This window comes from Megalops cyprinoides, chromosome 15 (genome assembly GCF_013368585.1).
Source record: "Megalops cyprinoides isolate fMegCyp1 chromosome 15, fMegCyp1.pri, whole genome shotgun sequence".
Taxonomy (NCBI): Eukaryota; Metazoa; Chordata; class Actinopteri; order Elopiformes; family Megalopidae; genus Megalops; species Megalops cyprinoides.
The window spans coordinates 130,224-143,962 of NC_050597.1; the positions used below are offsets into that span (position 1 = coordinate 130,224).

The window sequence follows — 13,739 nt, forward strand, 5'->3', positions numbered from 1 at the left end:
AATAAAGGTCAACGTCCTGGCTGGCTTTAACCTCGCGTTTACAAAAAAATATTATAGGATATATGGGTAATGTAGTGTCTGTGTTCATAAAGATAGTGTTCACTGTCGTAATATAAGATTGGCGTCGACGTGTATCAATACTGAAAGAGCTATAACGTATATTTTCTAATTGGTGCTTTAATCGAAATTGTATTAATTGACTGAGTACAACATTTAAGAAAAAACACTGTAAATAAACTTCATTTCCCATGATACATCATTCTCGGTGCTTAGGCGCCGTCATTGCGGACGTGTGAATCAGTTGTCTGTGAATGGGGAGGTGGTCGGAGGGTAATGAAAGAATGGGTGTTCACCGAAGGTAAAACTTCATTTTGCAATATTTTACGACATTTTAAGTTGTAGTCTTCCATATTGACAGTTGTTGATGGTTAATTGTGGCCATATTATTGTTGCTAATCTTAATTTAAAAAGAGGGGAAAATCAAACGTGCTGCAAGAATAGCAATCGAGCGCAGCTGCGCGCGTAGGCTCTATCAGCAGATCCGTCTACCATGCCCCGGGACAACATGACCTCCCTCATCCAGAAAATTGCCAGGCAAGCCCTTATTACGTTCAGAAACCCCTCCGCCATCAGCGACAGCAATAAAGTATTTTTGGAGAATCAGAGTAAACTTCACAGCCTTCTGACACAAGTCAGGGCGGCAGATCTGCATATCGTTCCTCGGAAAATTGACAGCTCTCCGGTGTCTGTACCCCACAACCCCCCCGTCACCTATATGCACATATGCGAAACCGACGCCTTCAGCATGGGGGTGTTCCTGCTGAAGACCGGAACCTCCATCCCTTTGCACGATCACCCGGGAATGAACGGGATGCTGAAAGTGATCTACGGAAAGGTGAGGATCAGCTGCTTTGACAAGATGGATAAACTCCCTGATGCCTCCAGCGAGACGCAGTTCAGCCCGCCACTGCTGCCCTTCCAGCGGGATTCGCTGCGGAGGTCGCTGCTGAGCTCAGTAGGAGAGTATACCGAGGAGAGCGGCCCCTGCATTCTGACGCCCCACAAAGACAACCTCCATCAGGTCGATGCAGTGGACGGACCGACCGCTTTTCTCGACATCCTGGCCCCCCCGTACGACCCAGATGACGGAAGGGACTGCCACTATTACAGAGTGCTTAAGCCTGTTTCGGAGGGGCTGGATAAAAAGTCTAGTTCCGAGGAGCAGAGGGAAATGTGGCTGCTTGAGATCCCGCAACCTTCCGACTTCTGGTGCGGAGGCGAACCCTACCCCGGGCCCGAGGTCTCGCTGTGACGGGGGTGAGGAGGCGAACCCTACCCCGGGCCCGAGGTCTCGCTTGTATCGGGGTCGGGTTAGGGTTAGGAAACGAAGCTCATCAGTGGATATACTGGAGTTGTGAAGCGAACGGTTCTCAGGACAATACAAGAGGAGAAGAGTTTGAAAGAAGTGCTTCTCTGTGTCGTGTTTCACACCCGCCATCAGCAGGCTTCCAGCTTCGCGTAACTGCTGTGACTGTCGGCTCTTTCGAAGGAGAACGCTTCATGCGGACATACAGCGCTTAATTCATGACTTACGCTTATATTGACGCTCTGTTCAGGCTAGGCTTTGATTAAATATTGTTAATATGTAATGTGCCTATACATTTTCCAGCGCATTTAATCAGTTTACTAAGTTTGATAATTAACTACCTACGTAATATCATTAAACTGTAATTTATTTGAAATTACTGTTTATACCAAGGCATACTTTACATTATAATTTTTCCTGAGATTTACAGATTAAAATATCAAAATGAAAGGTATCAGTTTGACGCCTCGATTAAAATGAAGTCATGGCATTTATTTGGATATGGCATAATTTTGAATGTTTTTGGAGCAATAAAAAGTGAATGTTCATGGTTCAGAAATCCCATCAACATGGTCTTATGTGGACTCATTGCTTTGGTAGTATTTGTTGATATTTAATATTTTTTTTGATAGCACTCAGTTTCAGTACAATATGGTGACAGTAATTAGTGCTATAGGTGTGGTAGAGTAGGACCTTTTTGGTCTTAACCGTAGGTTTTTCGTGTGTTTGTCATTCTGAAGTGTCAGTGTTGGATTTTATAGAAAACATCACAATGCAATTTCAGACATCATGAATTCATCCAAAGATTATTTTGTTTGATATAAAGCAGCTTGACTTTTACTTTCTTAATTTCCTTGGAACTGAACAATTGATCAGAAACCACAGTGTTGTTGGATGTATCAAGCATGTACCAGGTTGATGAGTTTTAAGAGCAAATTTAATATATCTGGTACATTCCTCTCAGATTTCATTCTTCTTCAGAGATAACGCCTGTAAGTGGCTATTGTCACAGTGCAAAGGACCTGCATGATTTTACATTTTGTTCATATGCATGTTGTAACTGAGGGTTTGTTCCACAATTGCAGGGTGAAACTTGGCTGAAGCCTTCATTTTATCTTGTCTTCGCGATTGTGGTAAAACCAGTTTGGTTCAAGTTTGTAGAGGTTTGTGTTTGTGGAGGTGAAGTGAATTTCAGTTGTGGTGTTCTGAGAGTGCAGAAACAGGATGGTGTGGTGTTTTGAGGGTGCGGAAACGGGATGGTGTGGTGTTCTGAGAGTGCGGAAACAGGAGGTGGTGGTGAGGCCTGTGTTACCTGGGACTGCCCAGCAGTGCTCAGTGTGGGATGGTTATCAGTGACCGCTGAGGGAAGCAGACCTTAAGGAAAGGGGCCTTTTTGGAATATGCTTGTGTTAAAATAATCTCTTTATATACAAAAACAAAATGAACTCAATGAATAAATGAATATATTGTTAAACACTGTTTGCTTAGCTGGGATGCTAGTATACAACGGTTTATTTGGGGCCCACCACGATCGTACGTCATCTGCGTATCCTGCGTACCACCCCCCCCCCCCCCCCCCCCCCCCCCCCCCCCCCCCCCCAGCTCTGGGCTATTTGCTATTGGAAGGAGATCACCATGAGGTCACCATAGGTTTTTCTGAAGGCTTTGTGCTGACCTCACTTTGAGGAATTGAAAGATAATTTGAAAATACCTGTTATTTGATGAAAAGGAGAGAATGGAAGGTACAGTAGAAACTGTGGAATTATGTAGAGATGTGGCTTGATTGCTCAGTAAAAATACAAAGTAAAACGCATTGCTTTTCTCATTATGCCTTTCAAACCTGTCATTGGTCCGCACACAGTGCAATCCTCCAATGGAAGCTGCTGCTGCTATGAAACTTTAAGTAACTTTGAGAACATGCAGTTGAGAGATGTGAGATGCAGTCTGATATTAACTGTTCTGATGTAATGTAAATGCATTTTAAATATGGTAATTCCTTAAATATTTTACTCAGTTACAGCAAAAATATAATTACAACAAAATAGTGTAAAGTGAGTGAAGTTGCGGCCTCTAGTGGCCATAAAGGGAATTGTCTCACGACTTAATATTTGCAGGCCTTTTTGCACAGTGGTTTTCTGCAGTTTTCTTTGTACGCATTTTTCTCTTATATTGTTGTAAATGTGTATGGTTTAACTTTTCACAAGGTTTGAGCATAAATATGATCTAACCTAGACATTTTATTTTGAAAAACACCAGTACCACAGGTAATACAGATACACATTGGTTCCTGCCCTTTGGGCATTGCAGTGGAGCAGCCTTTCCCAAACCTCTCCTGGAGGACCCCTTGGCCTGCATGTTTTAGATCTCTCCCCGCTCCAACACAGCTGATTTAAATGTTCAATTCGTTATGAACTCCTGAAGCTGCTTAATAACAAACTGATCATTTAATCAGCTGTGTTGGAGCAGGGAGAGATCTGAAACATGCAGGACAAGGGGTCCTCCAGGACAGGGTTGGGAATCGCTGCGGGACAGGGTTGGGAATCGCTGCGGGACAGGGTTGGGAATCGCTGCGGGACAGGGTTGGGAATCGCTGCAGGACAGGGTTGGGAATCGCTGCGGGACAGGGTTGGGAATCGCTGATAATGATAAACCAAGTTTTGAGTGTAATATGCACACCATTGTCGGTGTGGTATGTACTGTACGCACTATTGTTTTGTTTGGGGTTTACTACTCGCGCTACATTTAGTAGTTTTGAGAGGATCGGTATGCTCTCTGCAAAGTAACAGCATTGGTGAGGAATTCCCCAGTGTGAGAATTGGCTTACTGAATCAATAGCTAACTAATAGGCTGAAAAGGAATTCAAATAATGAGCAAGCAAATAAGGTTCTCAATGAATCTTTCTTGTTCATTAGTGCATGGCTAGCTAAGTGGCTATGTGTGAAAATAAGGTAGGAGTTTGACTTGGATAAGGATGAACTAATAAGTTAACTAGCTAGTAGTAGAGATTACTAGTTAGCCAGTTATTTGAGGATGGCAAGCTTGCCATAGTTAAGTTCTTTTAAACCGGCTTGCTGGCTAACTCACTGGACACCTGGTTAGCCAATAAGGTTGCACAGGAAGGAAGGTTTGAGGACATACTTTAAGTTGGCTTGAAGCGTAACATTGCAGTAGCTTCGCAGGAAACGGTCTGTATCTGTGGCTGCTTTATCAGGTGCATAATTTGTGACGTCAGCTGCATGTGTGAGAATGTTCGGATTCTGAACGTTCTATCCATGTTCATCAAAGGGAAATATTTCAGGGAAATTTTATTTCACAAAAGCAGAAGAAACTCAATTCTGTACTAACTGAAGGTGTTGGCCAAGTTTCATAAATGTATGTGTAAAGCTGTAGGAGGAGTTGTGTGCAGAAAATCGGGTGTAATAAGAAAAGATAAGAACAGTAAGAACAGTAAATTGGCCTTTTTAAGCAAAGTTAGTAATGTATTGAACTTGGAAACTAGCTGTCTTACTTTACGATAGCCAGCCAACTTTCTACATAATGAAATGTACTGCATCCCTGACAAAATCAAAGGTTCAACATTCATAAGGATGTGTAAAGGCAACTTTGCTGGCAAACAGGATTGCAATCATTTTTCTCTGTTGAAATAGATCAATTAATATGCATAGACTCATAGTATCATTATAACCAGTAATGTACAGTACAAAATTATATCTCCACACAAAACAAAGTGTACTAGTTATGCATAATGTAGCCACATCACACAATCTAAGCAACATCTGTCACTTGAATGCAAACTTTGAAAGATCACATATTCTTCAGGGAGTAGGCCTGAAGATTCACAGGGCCAAGATGTATGAACTAATGCTGGATAAATTGGGTACTTTGGAGCAGTCTGAGATGATATGTTTAGTGTGCATTGGCTGTATTTTTATATCAGTCATTGACAGTCCTAGCCTGAACTTTTCTCTAGCCAGAATTTCAACTTTGTGCGTACAGGTAGGTATGTTTTGGCATTTAAAGCGTTTATGGGGATTCAGCAAATGCGCATCACATATATATAGCATTTTATATTTAAATGATTTATTTTGGTGGGATGTTCATTTTAGTATTCTGAAATACAATTTCAACATCAAGTTGGCGAGAACAAACAATACGCAGCAGTTTTCCGAAGAGTTCAGCTTTTTCAATGATGAAAAACTCTGGTATAAAAATATTTAATTCTTAAAACAGTATTACTGACATTTTAAATGCGGGCATTCTTAGAAATATAAGGAAATTAGATTAACTGTTAAAATTTTAAAAATAAACAAATTAATAAAAGAAGCCCAAAACAGGCATTCTAACACCAGCACTTTTTACCTTTTAAGAAAGTACAATATTTTATTTACAATTATTGCAAGTATCCCATTTAACGTCGGTTTGACCAAACCTTCCATTTACAATAATTGCCGATAAATATGACCACATTACAGAGCAACATTTTACACAGCCACTTAGCAGACGTGGTCAAAAAATTGCTTATAATAATTCATACCTTCCGTTTTCTCAATCAGTTCCTACGGTTTAGTAATTCGTCCCCTCAGTTTACCAATCTGTACCTACAATTTAATAATTCGTACCATAAATTTACCAATGCTGGTAATCTGCTGTACCCGGAATTCCAGGCAGTTTGATGGTGCGAATTACTAAGTGAGTACTGACTGATAAAATGAAGGCAAGAATTTTTATTTTTCCACCACTTCCTCTAAGGACTGGTCTGCAGGACCAAAGCACAGGCAACAAATAATAATAATCAAAAATACTGTTAGGTATGTCTTGTCTCTGCGCTTTCCAAGTTAACTGAAATTAATCGAAGCGGACCTGAAGAAAAATACCAAAAAAAAGTGCGTTCAGGTCGATGTGTACGTTCGACATGGCCAAAAATGATAAGATGTGCATGCGCACTTGACACAATGGCATATAATACAATGTCAGGGAATTTTCAAATAACTTGTCTGTGTACTCTCTTGTCAACGTGTTACATAGTTAGTGCTTGTTATTTGGGCTTGTGCAGTCCGGTGAGGTCATGCGTCCTAGTGACCGATGCCGGAGGGTCTCACTGCCCCGGTGGAGGTGCCGGAGGGGACATGTCGCTCGGAGTTCTGCGCCGCCTTTACTGAGGCGGCACCGGTAGATTTCCGCTCTCTCTGTCTGAGGTGGATTTTGGTGTGTCTTTTTCGCTCGTCGCTTCTAGCGAATTTTTTGCCACAGTAATCGCAGGCGAATGGTTTCTCTCCCGTGTGCGTGCGGATGTGAGTGGTGAGGTGGTCGCTCCGGCTGAAGTTCCGCATGCAGATCCGGCACCGGAAGGGTTTATGTCCCGTGTGGATTCGAATGTGTCTCGTCAGCTCGTCAGATCGAGAGAATCGTCTATCGCAACCTTCCGCCGGACAAGGGTACGGCCGCTCGTGAACAGGAGTCTTGCACGGTCGGTTCGGGTATTTCCGCGGCCGCAGAATGGGTCTCAGCGGTAGATTCTGGGGATTGTAGACCATGGGTAACCTGGGTCCCTCCAGCGCTGTCCCGCCTAATGTAAAATTCCTGATAGTGTTAAGGGGTGTGAGAGGTGGCGGGACTTTGACTGGCTCTACGGGACATGGAAATGGTTTTCGATCAGAGACTGTCTGGATGTCCCGCTGGCATGGAGACTGAAAGAAGCTGCCATAGTTTGGGATGATGGGGAATAGCGCACTGTCTGTTGTTGGCTTTGGAGGTGAATAAGACGGTGGAGGATACGAAATGGGACAGGTGGAATTTGAAAGAAAGCCAGATGGGTCTTGGTATACCTCTCCAACCGAGTATGGTGGCGGCGGAGAGTACATATCCATAGGCTGACTTTGTGCCACAGTGTAGTTCATGGTGCCACCAAACTGGTTCGGTGAAACTGAGGATACCGATGAAGCGGACGTGGAGGATGGCTGGGTCATGTCCAGGATCCCAGCGCTGACGATATTAATGACGCCCTCCGGACTCCAGTTACCTCCTGCATACTGAGAGTCGATTGAAAACTTTCCCATGTAGGTAAATGTTTGGTTGCGAGGCGCTGTTGTCTGCGTAAAACCGCTCGAGTACAATTCGAAAGAGCGCTTTTCTAGTATGTCATCACTGATCAAGCCATCTGTAGAATAAGACACAACGAAACATATTTGCACAGTTAGGACTTCTGCACAATTGTTCTGTCGTGTGCGTCTTTCAGCAAAGGTTGCATCAGAGGTTTTATTGTAGGCCTAATGTATCATAATCTCTTTTTACTGTAGTACTAAAGCAGTACGCTTTTTGGAAGTGAGACGGTGTCATCAAACAGTCTCCTGGAGACAATTTCGAATTTGGTACGAAAAGCAGGTGGTGGTAGATCTCTCAAAACTATAAAACAAGTCAATTTTAGACTTAATGCCATTACTAATTTCATCCATATGACTGACACAGGAAAATATCATCACCTCTCATTTCTGAACTCAAAACAGATGTGCCGTATTCATAAAGAAAAACGAAGCCTTCCGTTAATCGCGAATGAAAAGTGCGAGGAAGTTGATCAGTCGAAGCTTACCTCCTGAAGCTCCGCTAATGTGGTCGTAATGCCCTCCCAATTCGGCATCTGGAAAAATTGTAACCGGAGTTGGCAATGTTGTGGCGATCGCGTTCACCGAGTAGTTCTCGGGAAGAGGGTTTACAAAGGCATTGTGAGTTACTGGGGTTTTCTCCAGAGTTTTGGCCGTCATCATTTATCCCAGAATGAGCTTTGCGCAAAGTTTTACAGGGAAATTATGTTACGTTATTATATTGCCGTTAAAAAGCAACTTGTATATTTTAAGCGACAAACCCTTTGGCTCTATTTAGCACTCATTGCACCTGTAGTAGAGTTTCTAAGCAGTAGCAGAAATGTACAGCTTGAGGGCCGTGTGTCGTCGGGTTGATCTGTTGTGAATGGTCCTCATACTATGTATTTATGGAGAGTCTCTGAATGTAGCGTTGCGTCACTGACCATACAAGGACTGGATGGTGAAAAAGAGCCGGACCGGGATTGAGCATCAGAGTATCTGTCAATGGAGAATTCGAGTCAGGGTTGCTTGTAAAATAGTTAACATGATAAATGTCATTAGGCATTGCCTTTTCAGTGGGCGGACTAGCCTGATACAAATAAGTTTTATTAATATCTCATATGTTTTGTAGCATTAATTTGTATAATTTTAACGTCTCGTACACCGAGTAATTCCGGTCCACCTCTCACTCCATAAATGGTTTTTATCCGATGGATGAAACGACGCTTATTTCCACATATGGGTCCCGTTCCGGAATATGAACGTCGGAAACAAACGAGTCGTGCCGAGTACCGAAGCCTTTAGAAGTAACACTTCTATCATCAGGAAACCGCAATCAAAAGAGACACAAACACGGAATTTTCACTCGTCTCTGAATTAGTGGTGGAAACACTGCCATTTGAGGTGTCCTTTGGAAAGTGGGTTAGCTATATATAACCAGATATGGAAATTATGTCCGGGCTAACAACCAGCCCACATAATTCAACCAAAGCCGCTATTCCCTCCTCACTTCACTTTTTCAAAGAATATTTTCGAAAATAGAATGTTTTTAGCACAGACCCGTTTATCTCAATACACCTGTCGCTTTAGGCAAGAAGTCAGGTATAGGGAAGATCGTGACATTGTAAGTCTTCCACTGACAATGAAACGCAAACCTCCTTTCAGGCGCTTCCGCTATATTTCGAATGAACTTATGATGTAAAAGACTTGGAGATTTGTTCTCTTCCACCTTCAGCTTGTACAGAGTAACAAGACCATGTGCTAGGCAGATGCATAATACTACACATTTATTAATGAAAAATGGTCAAATCATGACTGAACATAGCAGTAGCAGAACCTGCGTAATGGGTGATTATCAAGATATTGATCAATCACTGTCCAGCACTTAAAAAAACAAGCTGTGCCATTTTTCTTTTGTATTTGGCGATTAAGTGTGATAAAAAAAATGCATTTGATGCTTTATTAATAACTGCTAAAATCCTTATCCTGCTCAGACTTTTTCCTCCCTGTCATTCCCTAATTCAACTGCCTGCTGCCGACCAGAGGCAGATGGGTTCCCCTTTGAGTTGGGTTCTGCTCAAGGTCTCCTTTTAGCTGCTGAATTTTTCCTTGCTGCTGTTTCTATAGGCTTGATTTTCAGGGTTCGAGCTCAGGATCTCTGTGAAGCTGTACAATTGGACTGAATCAAATTAAAATATTCATGTTCAAAACTGTATTCATTGTCATCTCCTTGCTTCCAAGTTCTGGCATATGCCTCATTTGAATGCATGATGCTAAGAAAGCAACCAATGCCCCTTTTTTGACTCTGAGCTCTAAAGATAACCTTCAGTGTTCAGCCAAAAACTTTATTTCACAATTCACCGAGTGTGATGAGTGGCAAACAAACCCTTGCTAAATTCAGTAGTGAGAACAGAATGCAAGTCTTTACACTGAGGGAGGTGGGTGTTGGGTGCGAAATGATGCCTTATTGGTGGATCTGAGTCATAGTGACCAAAGAACATGAGCCTCATATGTCTTGCTTCACTTTCATGGCACAGACAGAATAGATGATATACGCAAGGCCTCCATCAGGGAAGCTTCTGTCTGAATCCAGCTGGCAGCAGGGTGGTGCAGTGCAGAGGAAATGGGCTTCTAACTGGGAGGTTGCACGTTTGACCCTCGTTTGACCCCCAATTGTATCAGTAAAACCCAGTTGTATAGATGGGTAAAATTGTGACCTGTGTAAGTCACTCTGGTTGATAATGCTAAATGATGATAACTTAATTGACTGTTTCTCTAGCCTACCATATCAGCTTTCCATTTCTCCAATTTTCAATTACCTTTATCTTGAGTATTCAAACCACATGTAATTATACAATCAGAAAGTCGATACAATGACTTATGTATTGGTTTCTCTCCTTGGCCCTCTAAAATCCAGAGCAGGCTTTGTCATTTTAAATGTTGAGCAGTTCAGTGTTTGATGTGAATATCCACAGTATGGAGAAGCTGCTATGAAGACAGGGTTAAAGTGCAGTGATGTCTTAGGCTGGTGCTTTGTGTTCCTCTCACTCAGCATTTAACGGCCGGATTGTAATTGATAAAAAGTCCCACACCGTTCCGCCTTCAGACATCCATCTGGAATGTGATGCCATAGTGCTCTAATTATCAGTAACAGATTCCAGACATGGTTTCTACATACATTTTCCTAGGAATATTACACACTGTTAGGAAATAATTGCCCCGACATCACACCCCCACCCCCTCCAACTGCACAACAACCTCAATCCTCTCGGGGGCGCTGTCTGGAAGGATTGAAATAGATGGTTGTGCACTTTAAACGTGTCACATGCTGAACGGTGTGCATGAAACCACTGTGACAGAAGCTTTTTATTGTCAGAGTGCATGAGTGGTGATGTCCCCGCAGTGCTTGCTGCTGGTGTCACACGGACCTCTCTCCCCTCCCACCTTCTCTAAAACACTGCTTCATGTCTGTTACCATAGCTATTTTCAGCACCACCCCTACAAAGATGCTTCTTTTCACTGTCTTAAGTATCGTCATCACTGTCACATTTATTACCTCATTTATTTGCTTAGAAAACACACTCATAGGCTAATAACGCTGAACTTACGTATTTACACAGCTGTTGATTTATGAAAGAAAGTCCCATTGTTCCAGCAGTTAGTGTTACAATGAAGGAGTAACAGGCAGCACCCTTACCAGATTGTTCAGTAAAGTTTCCTCCGGCTTCAGTCACAATCTGGTGTGTGTGTGTGTGTGTGTGTGTGTGTGTGAGGTGTGTGTGTGTGTGTGTGTGTGTGTGTGTGTGTGTGTGTGTGCGTGTGCGTGTGCGTGTGCGTGTGCGTGTGCGTGTGCGTGTGCGTGTGCGTGTGCGTGTGCGTGTGCGTGTGCGCGTGCGCGTGTGTGTGTGTGTGTGTGTGTGAGTGCGTGTCCTGGGAGACTCACCCACGCCAACACTTCCAATGCATTTTTAACTCCCACTAGCCTGGAAATCCTGTGAAATGACACTTGCCTTTGTGGACAGATTAGCACATCACACCATGGAAGTATTTTGTGATGCACACTTCAAGAATGTGGCCAACTGCTCAGCCTTGTGAACTTTTGCATCTTCATCAAACGCCTCTCTAAGTTTTAAACAGGGATTGACCAACATGCACTACTGGTTGCTGTTATTTTGGGGGGGGGGGCTGTTTGCATAAGAACCCTATTCCACCCCACACCTTAATGATGACACTGTTCTATTTACAGATTTAGCTGTGACTCTACCAGTTACCGAGCCAATCAGTAATGACACACAAAGGAAAAGCCAAAGTTTTTCCCTCACAGAGCAAGGTCCCAGTACAGCTCTGAGAGTGGCAGTGAGCTGGTAGCTGTGTGACAGGCGAGGGACAGTCCTAGCCACGATGATAAGATGACTTTCCCAGGGACTGATAGAGGGGGAAGCTCTATGAACACTGTCTCAGGGCTCAGATGGCCAGAATGAGAGAAAGATAATGAACTTGCTGTCACAGCAGACACTAACCTCAGGCTATCTGGCCAATCTGTGAAACACTCAGGTTATCATGATGTAACTTTTTTAAACCAAATTGACTTTTGTCACGAGATATATGTGTTCACATCAAGCATACTTACTGGGTTGCCAGCTTTGGTTGGTAGTGTGATTCTCAACGTGAGACCATCTTGAGTGCACAAGCATGCGCCTTTCATGGATAGGTCCACAGGTTAGTTCAGGTTGAGCCAGTTAGCTTTTTAACTAGCTAACATGCTTTCTAGGTAGTTAGCTAATTCACAGTGTACATTGTTACCTTGCTAGGCAGCTAGATAATTATTTTTTCAGCTAGTTATCCCACTAGCTAAATCCCACTAGCTCACATCAGCTGAGTCACTAGCTAGCTAATTAAAGCCAGTTCACACCTTAGCCAGCTAACATGCTAGCTAGCTAATGAATTAATTCTAGTTAGGTAGCTACGTTGATAATGTGATAGCTATCCAGCAAATTCTACATTCAGCCAGTTATCTTGCTTGCTAGTCAAGTTCTACTTTTCACGAAAGATCTGTGAACAGACCTGGAGTGAGGTTTTGTAAGGGAATGTGAGAGGGTGAGATCGAGACTGAAAGCATGAGAATCCTGTCAGAAGAGTGAGAGCTGGCAACGCTGATATTCACCAATTAACATGTTAGATATACTGCCTTAACGAGCGGCTGAAAAATCAGAACAATGTATTATGTGTAAATAAAATGTATTAAAATGCTAATTTTTGAATATTATGTTACAGTCCAAAGTGATAGATGTAAAACATTCACAGATGATCTGAACCTCATGTTTTTCAAGAATTTTTGCATCCGCCCCTGCGAATGAAATGAGGACATGGGCTGAAATGACCCTTTTGTTTCGTGCCCACAGAGGCAAAAATGTTAGCACATGCTGTGCTAAAGTGGTTTGTCCGGGCGAAGGCCCAGTGACCGCTGGCTGCTGGCAGGGTGTGCCCAGCTCTGACCCTTCTGCACTCCCTGCCCACTCTGCATCAGCCTCTGAGCTCTGTCTGTGTGCTCTCAGTGTCACTCCAGGCCACACGGCTCCTGTACCTGAAGACTCATCACAGAACCAATCCTCCTGTTCCTCTGTATTGCATGTCAGCTGGTGTATCCCAAGCCATTTTAAATGATAATGCGAAGGCTGGGTGAGTAGTATGCTCAGGTCCTGTTTGCTCAGTAAAACTGCTTGGACTGTAGCACACAGACTTAATGAGCACATCACTGCTGGGTGTTTAAATGTAAAAGTTCACCTTTTAGGTAAACATTCGGTCAAGATGGACAAAGTCTAAGCAGACTTCCCTCACCCAGAAAACAACAATTAAAATGTTTATATTTTGTGTAAAATCTGTGGTCACAGAATTCAGAGGAGGACATGGCAAAGCGGAGTGTACACTTCTACCATACATCTGCTATAATTCAAAGAAATGCATCATCCTACAGTAATATCTTTAAGAGCATAGCATCACATGTGTACAGTATTATTGTGTAGTATACAGTAATTTCACTGACATGAAAACAGTCCAGAGAAAAGGTGAAATGCAAGAATCAGGTCCATGCAACATATTTAGATAGCCACCTAGGCTGACACCTACCTGTCATAGTTATGTTGAAAAGACGATACCAATTTGAACTAATGAATGATCCACAATCAGTCAAAATATGTTATAGTTGCATTTTTACAATTGTCTTTTCAGGACTATATGTTTGCTAGAGAACTGATAAACCAGAGGACGTAAAACCAAGGAAAAGCAGAAGATCATTC

The 13,739-nt window shown here is 42.8% G+C and overlaps 2 protein-coding genes across 2 annotated transcripts; one reads left to right on the forward strand and one right to left on the reverse strand.

Moving 5' to 3' along the window:
• Positions 1–318: 318 nt before the first annotated feature.
• On the forward strand, positions 319–1,924 carry adob (2-aminoethanethiol (cysteamine) dioxygenase b). Its single transcript, XM_036546969.1, has one exon. It carries the CDS (start codon positions 551–553, stop codon positions 1,310–1,312), a length of 762 nt encoding a protein of 253 aa, XP_036402862.1. The 5' UTR covers positions 319–550; the 3' UTR covers positions 1,313–1,924.
• A 4,170-nt stretch (positions 1,925–6,094) lies between these two features.
• Positions 6,095–8,307, reverse strand: LOC118790181 (early growth response protein 2b-like). Its single transcript, XM_036547047.1, has 2 exons — positions 7,953–8,307; positions 6,095–7,523 (listed from the first exon to the last, which is right to left on the reverse strand). The coding sequence occupies exons 1-2, from the start codon at positions 8,125–8,127 to the stop codon at positions 6,439–6,441; spliced, it is 1,260 nt and encodes a 419-aa protein (XP_036402940.1). The 5' UTR covers positions 8,128–8,307; the 3' UTR covers positions 6,095–6,438.
• Between the last annotated feature and the right edge of the window lie 5,432 nt (positions 8,308–13,739).

Coding starts and splice junctions, on each gene's coding strand:
- adob (XM_036546969.1), top strand. CDS start 551: ATGCCCCGGGACAACATGACCTCCCTCATCCAGAAAATTGCCAGGCAA.
- LOC118790181 (XM_036547047.1), bottom strand. CDS start 8,127: ATGATGACGGCCAAAACTCTGGAGAAAACCCCAGTAACTCACAATGCC. Junction 7,524..7,952: donor CATTAGCGGAGCTTCAGGAG/GTAAGCTTCGAC, acceptor CTTATTCTACAG/ATGGCTTGATCAGTGATGAC.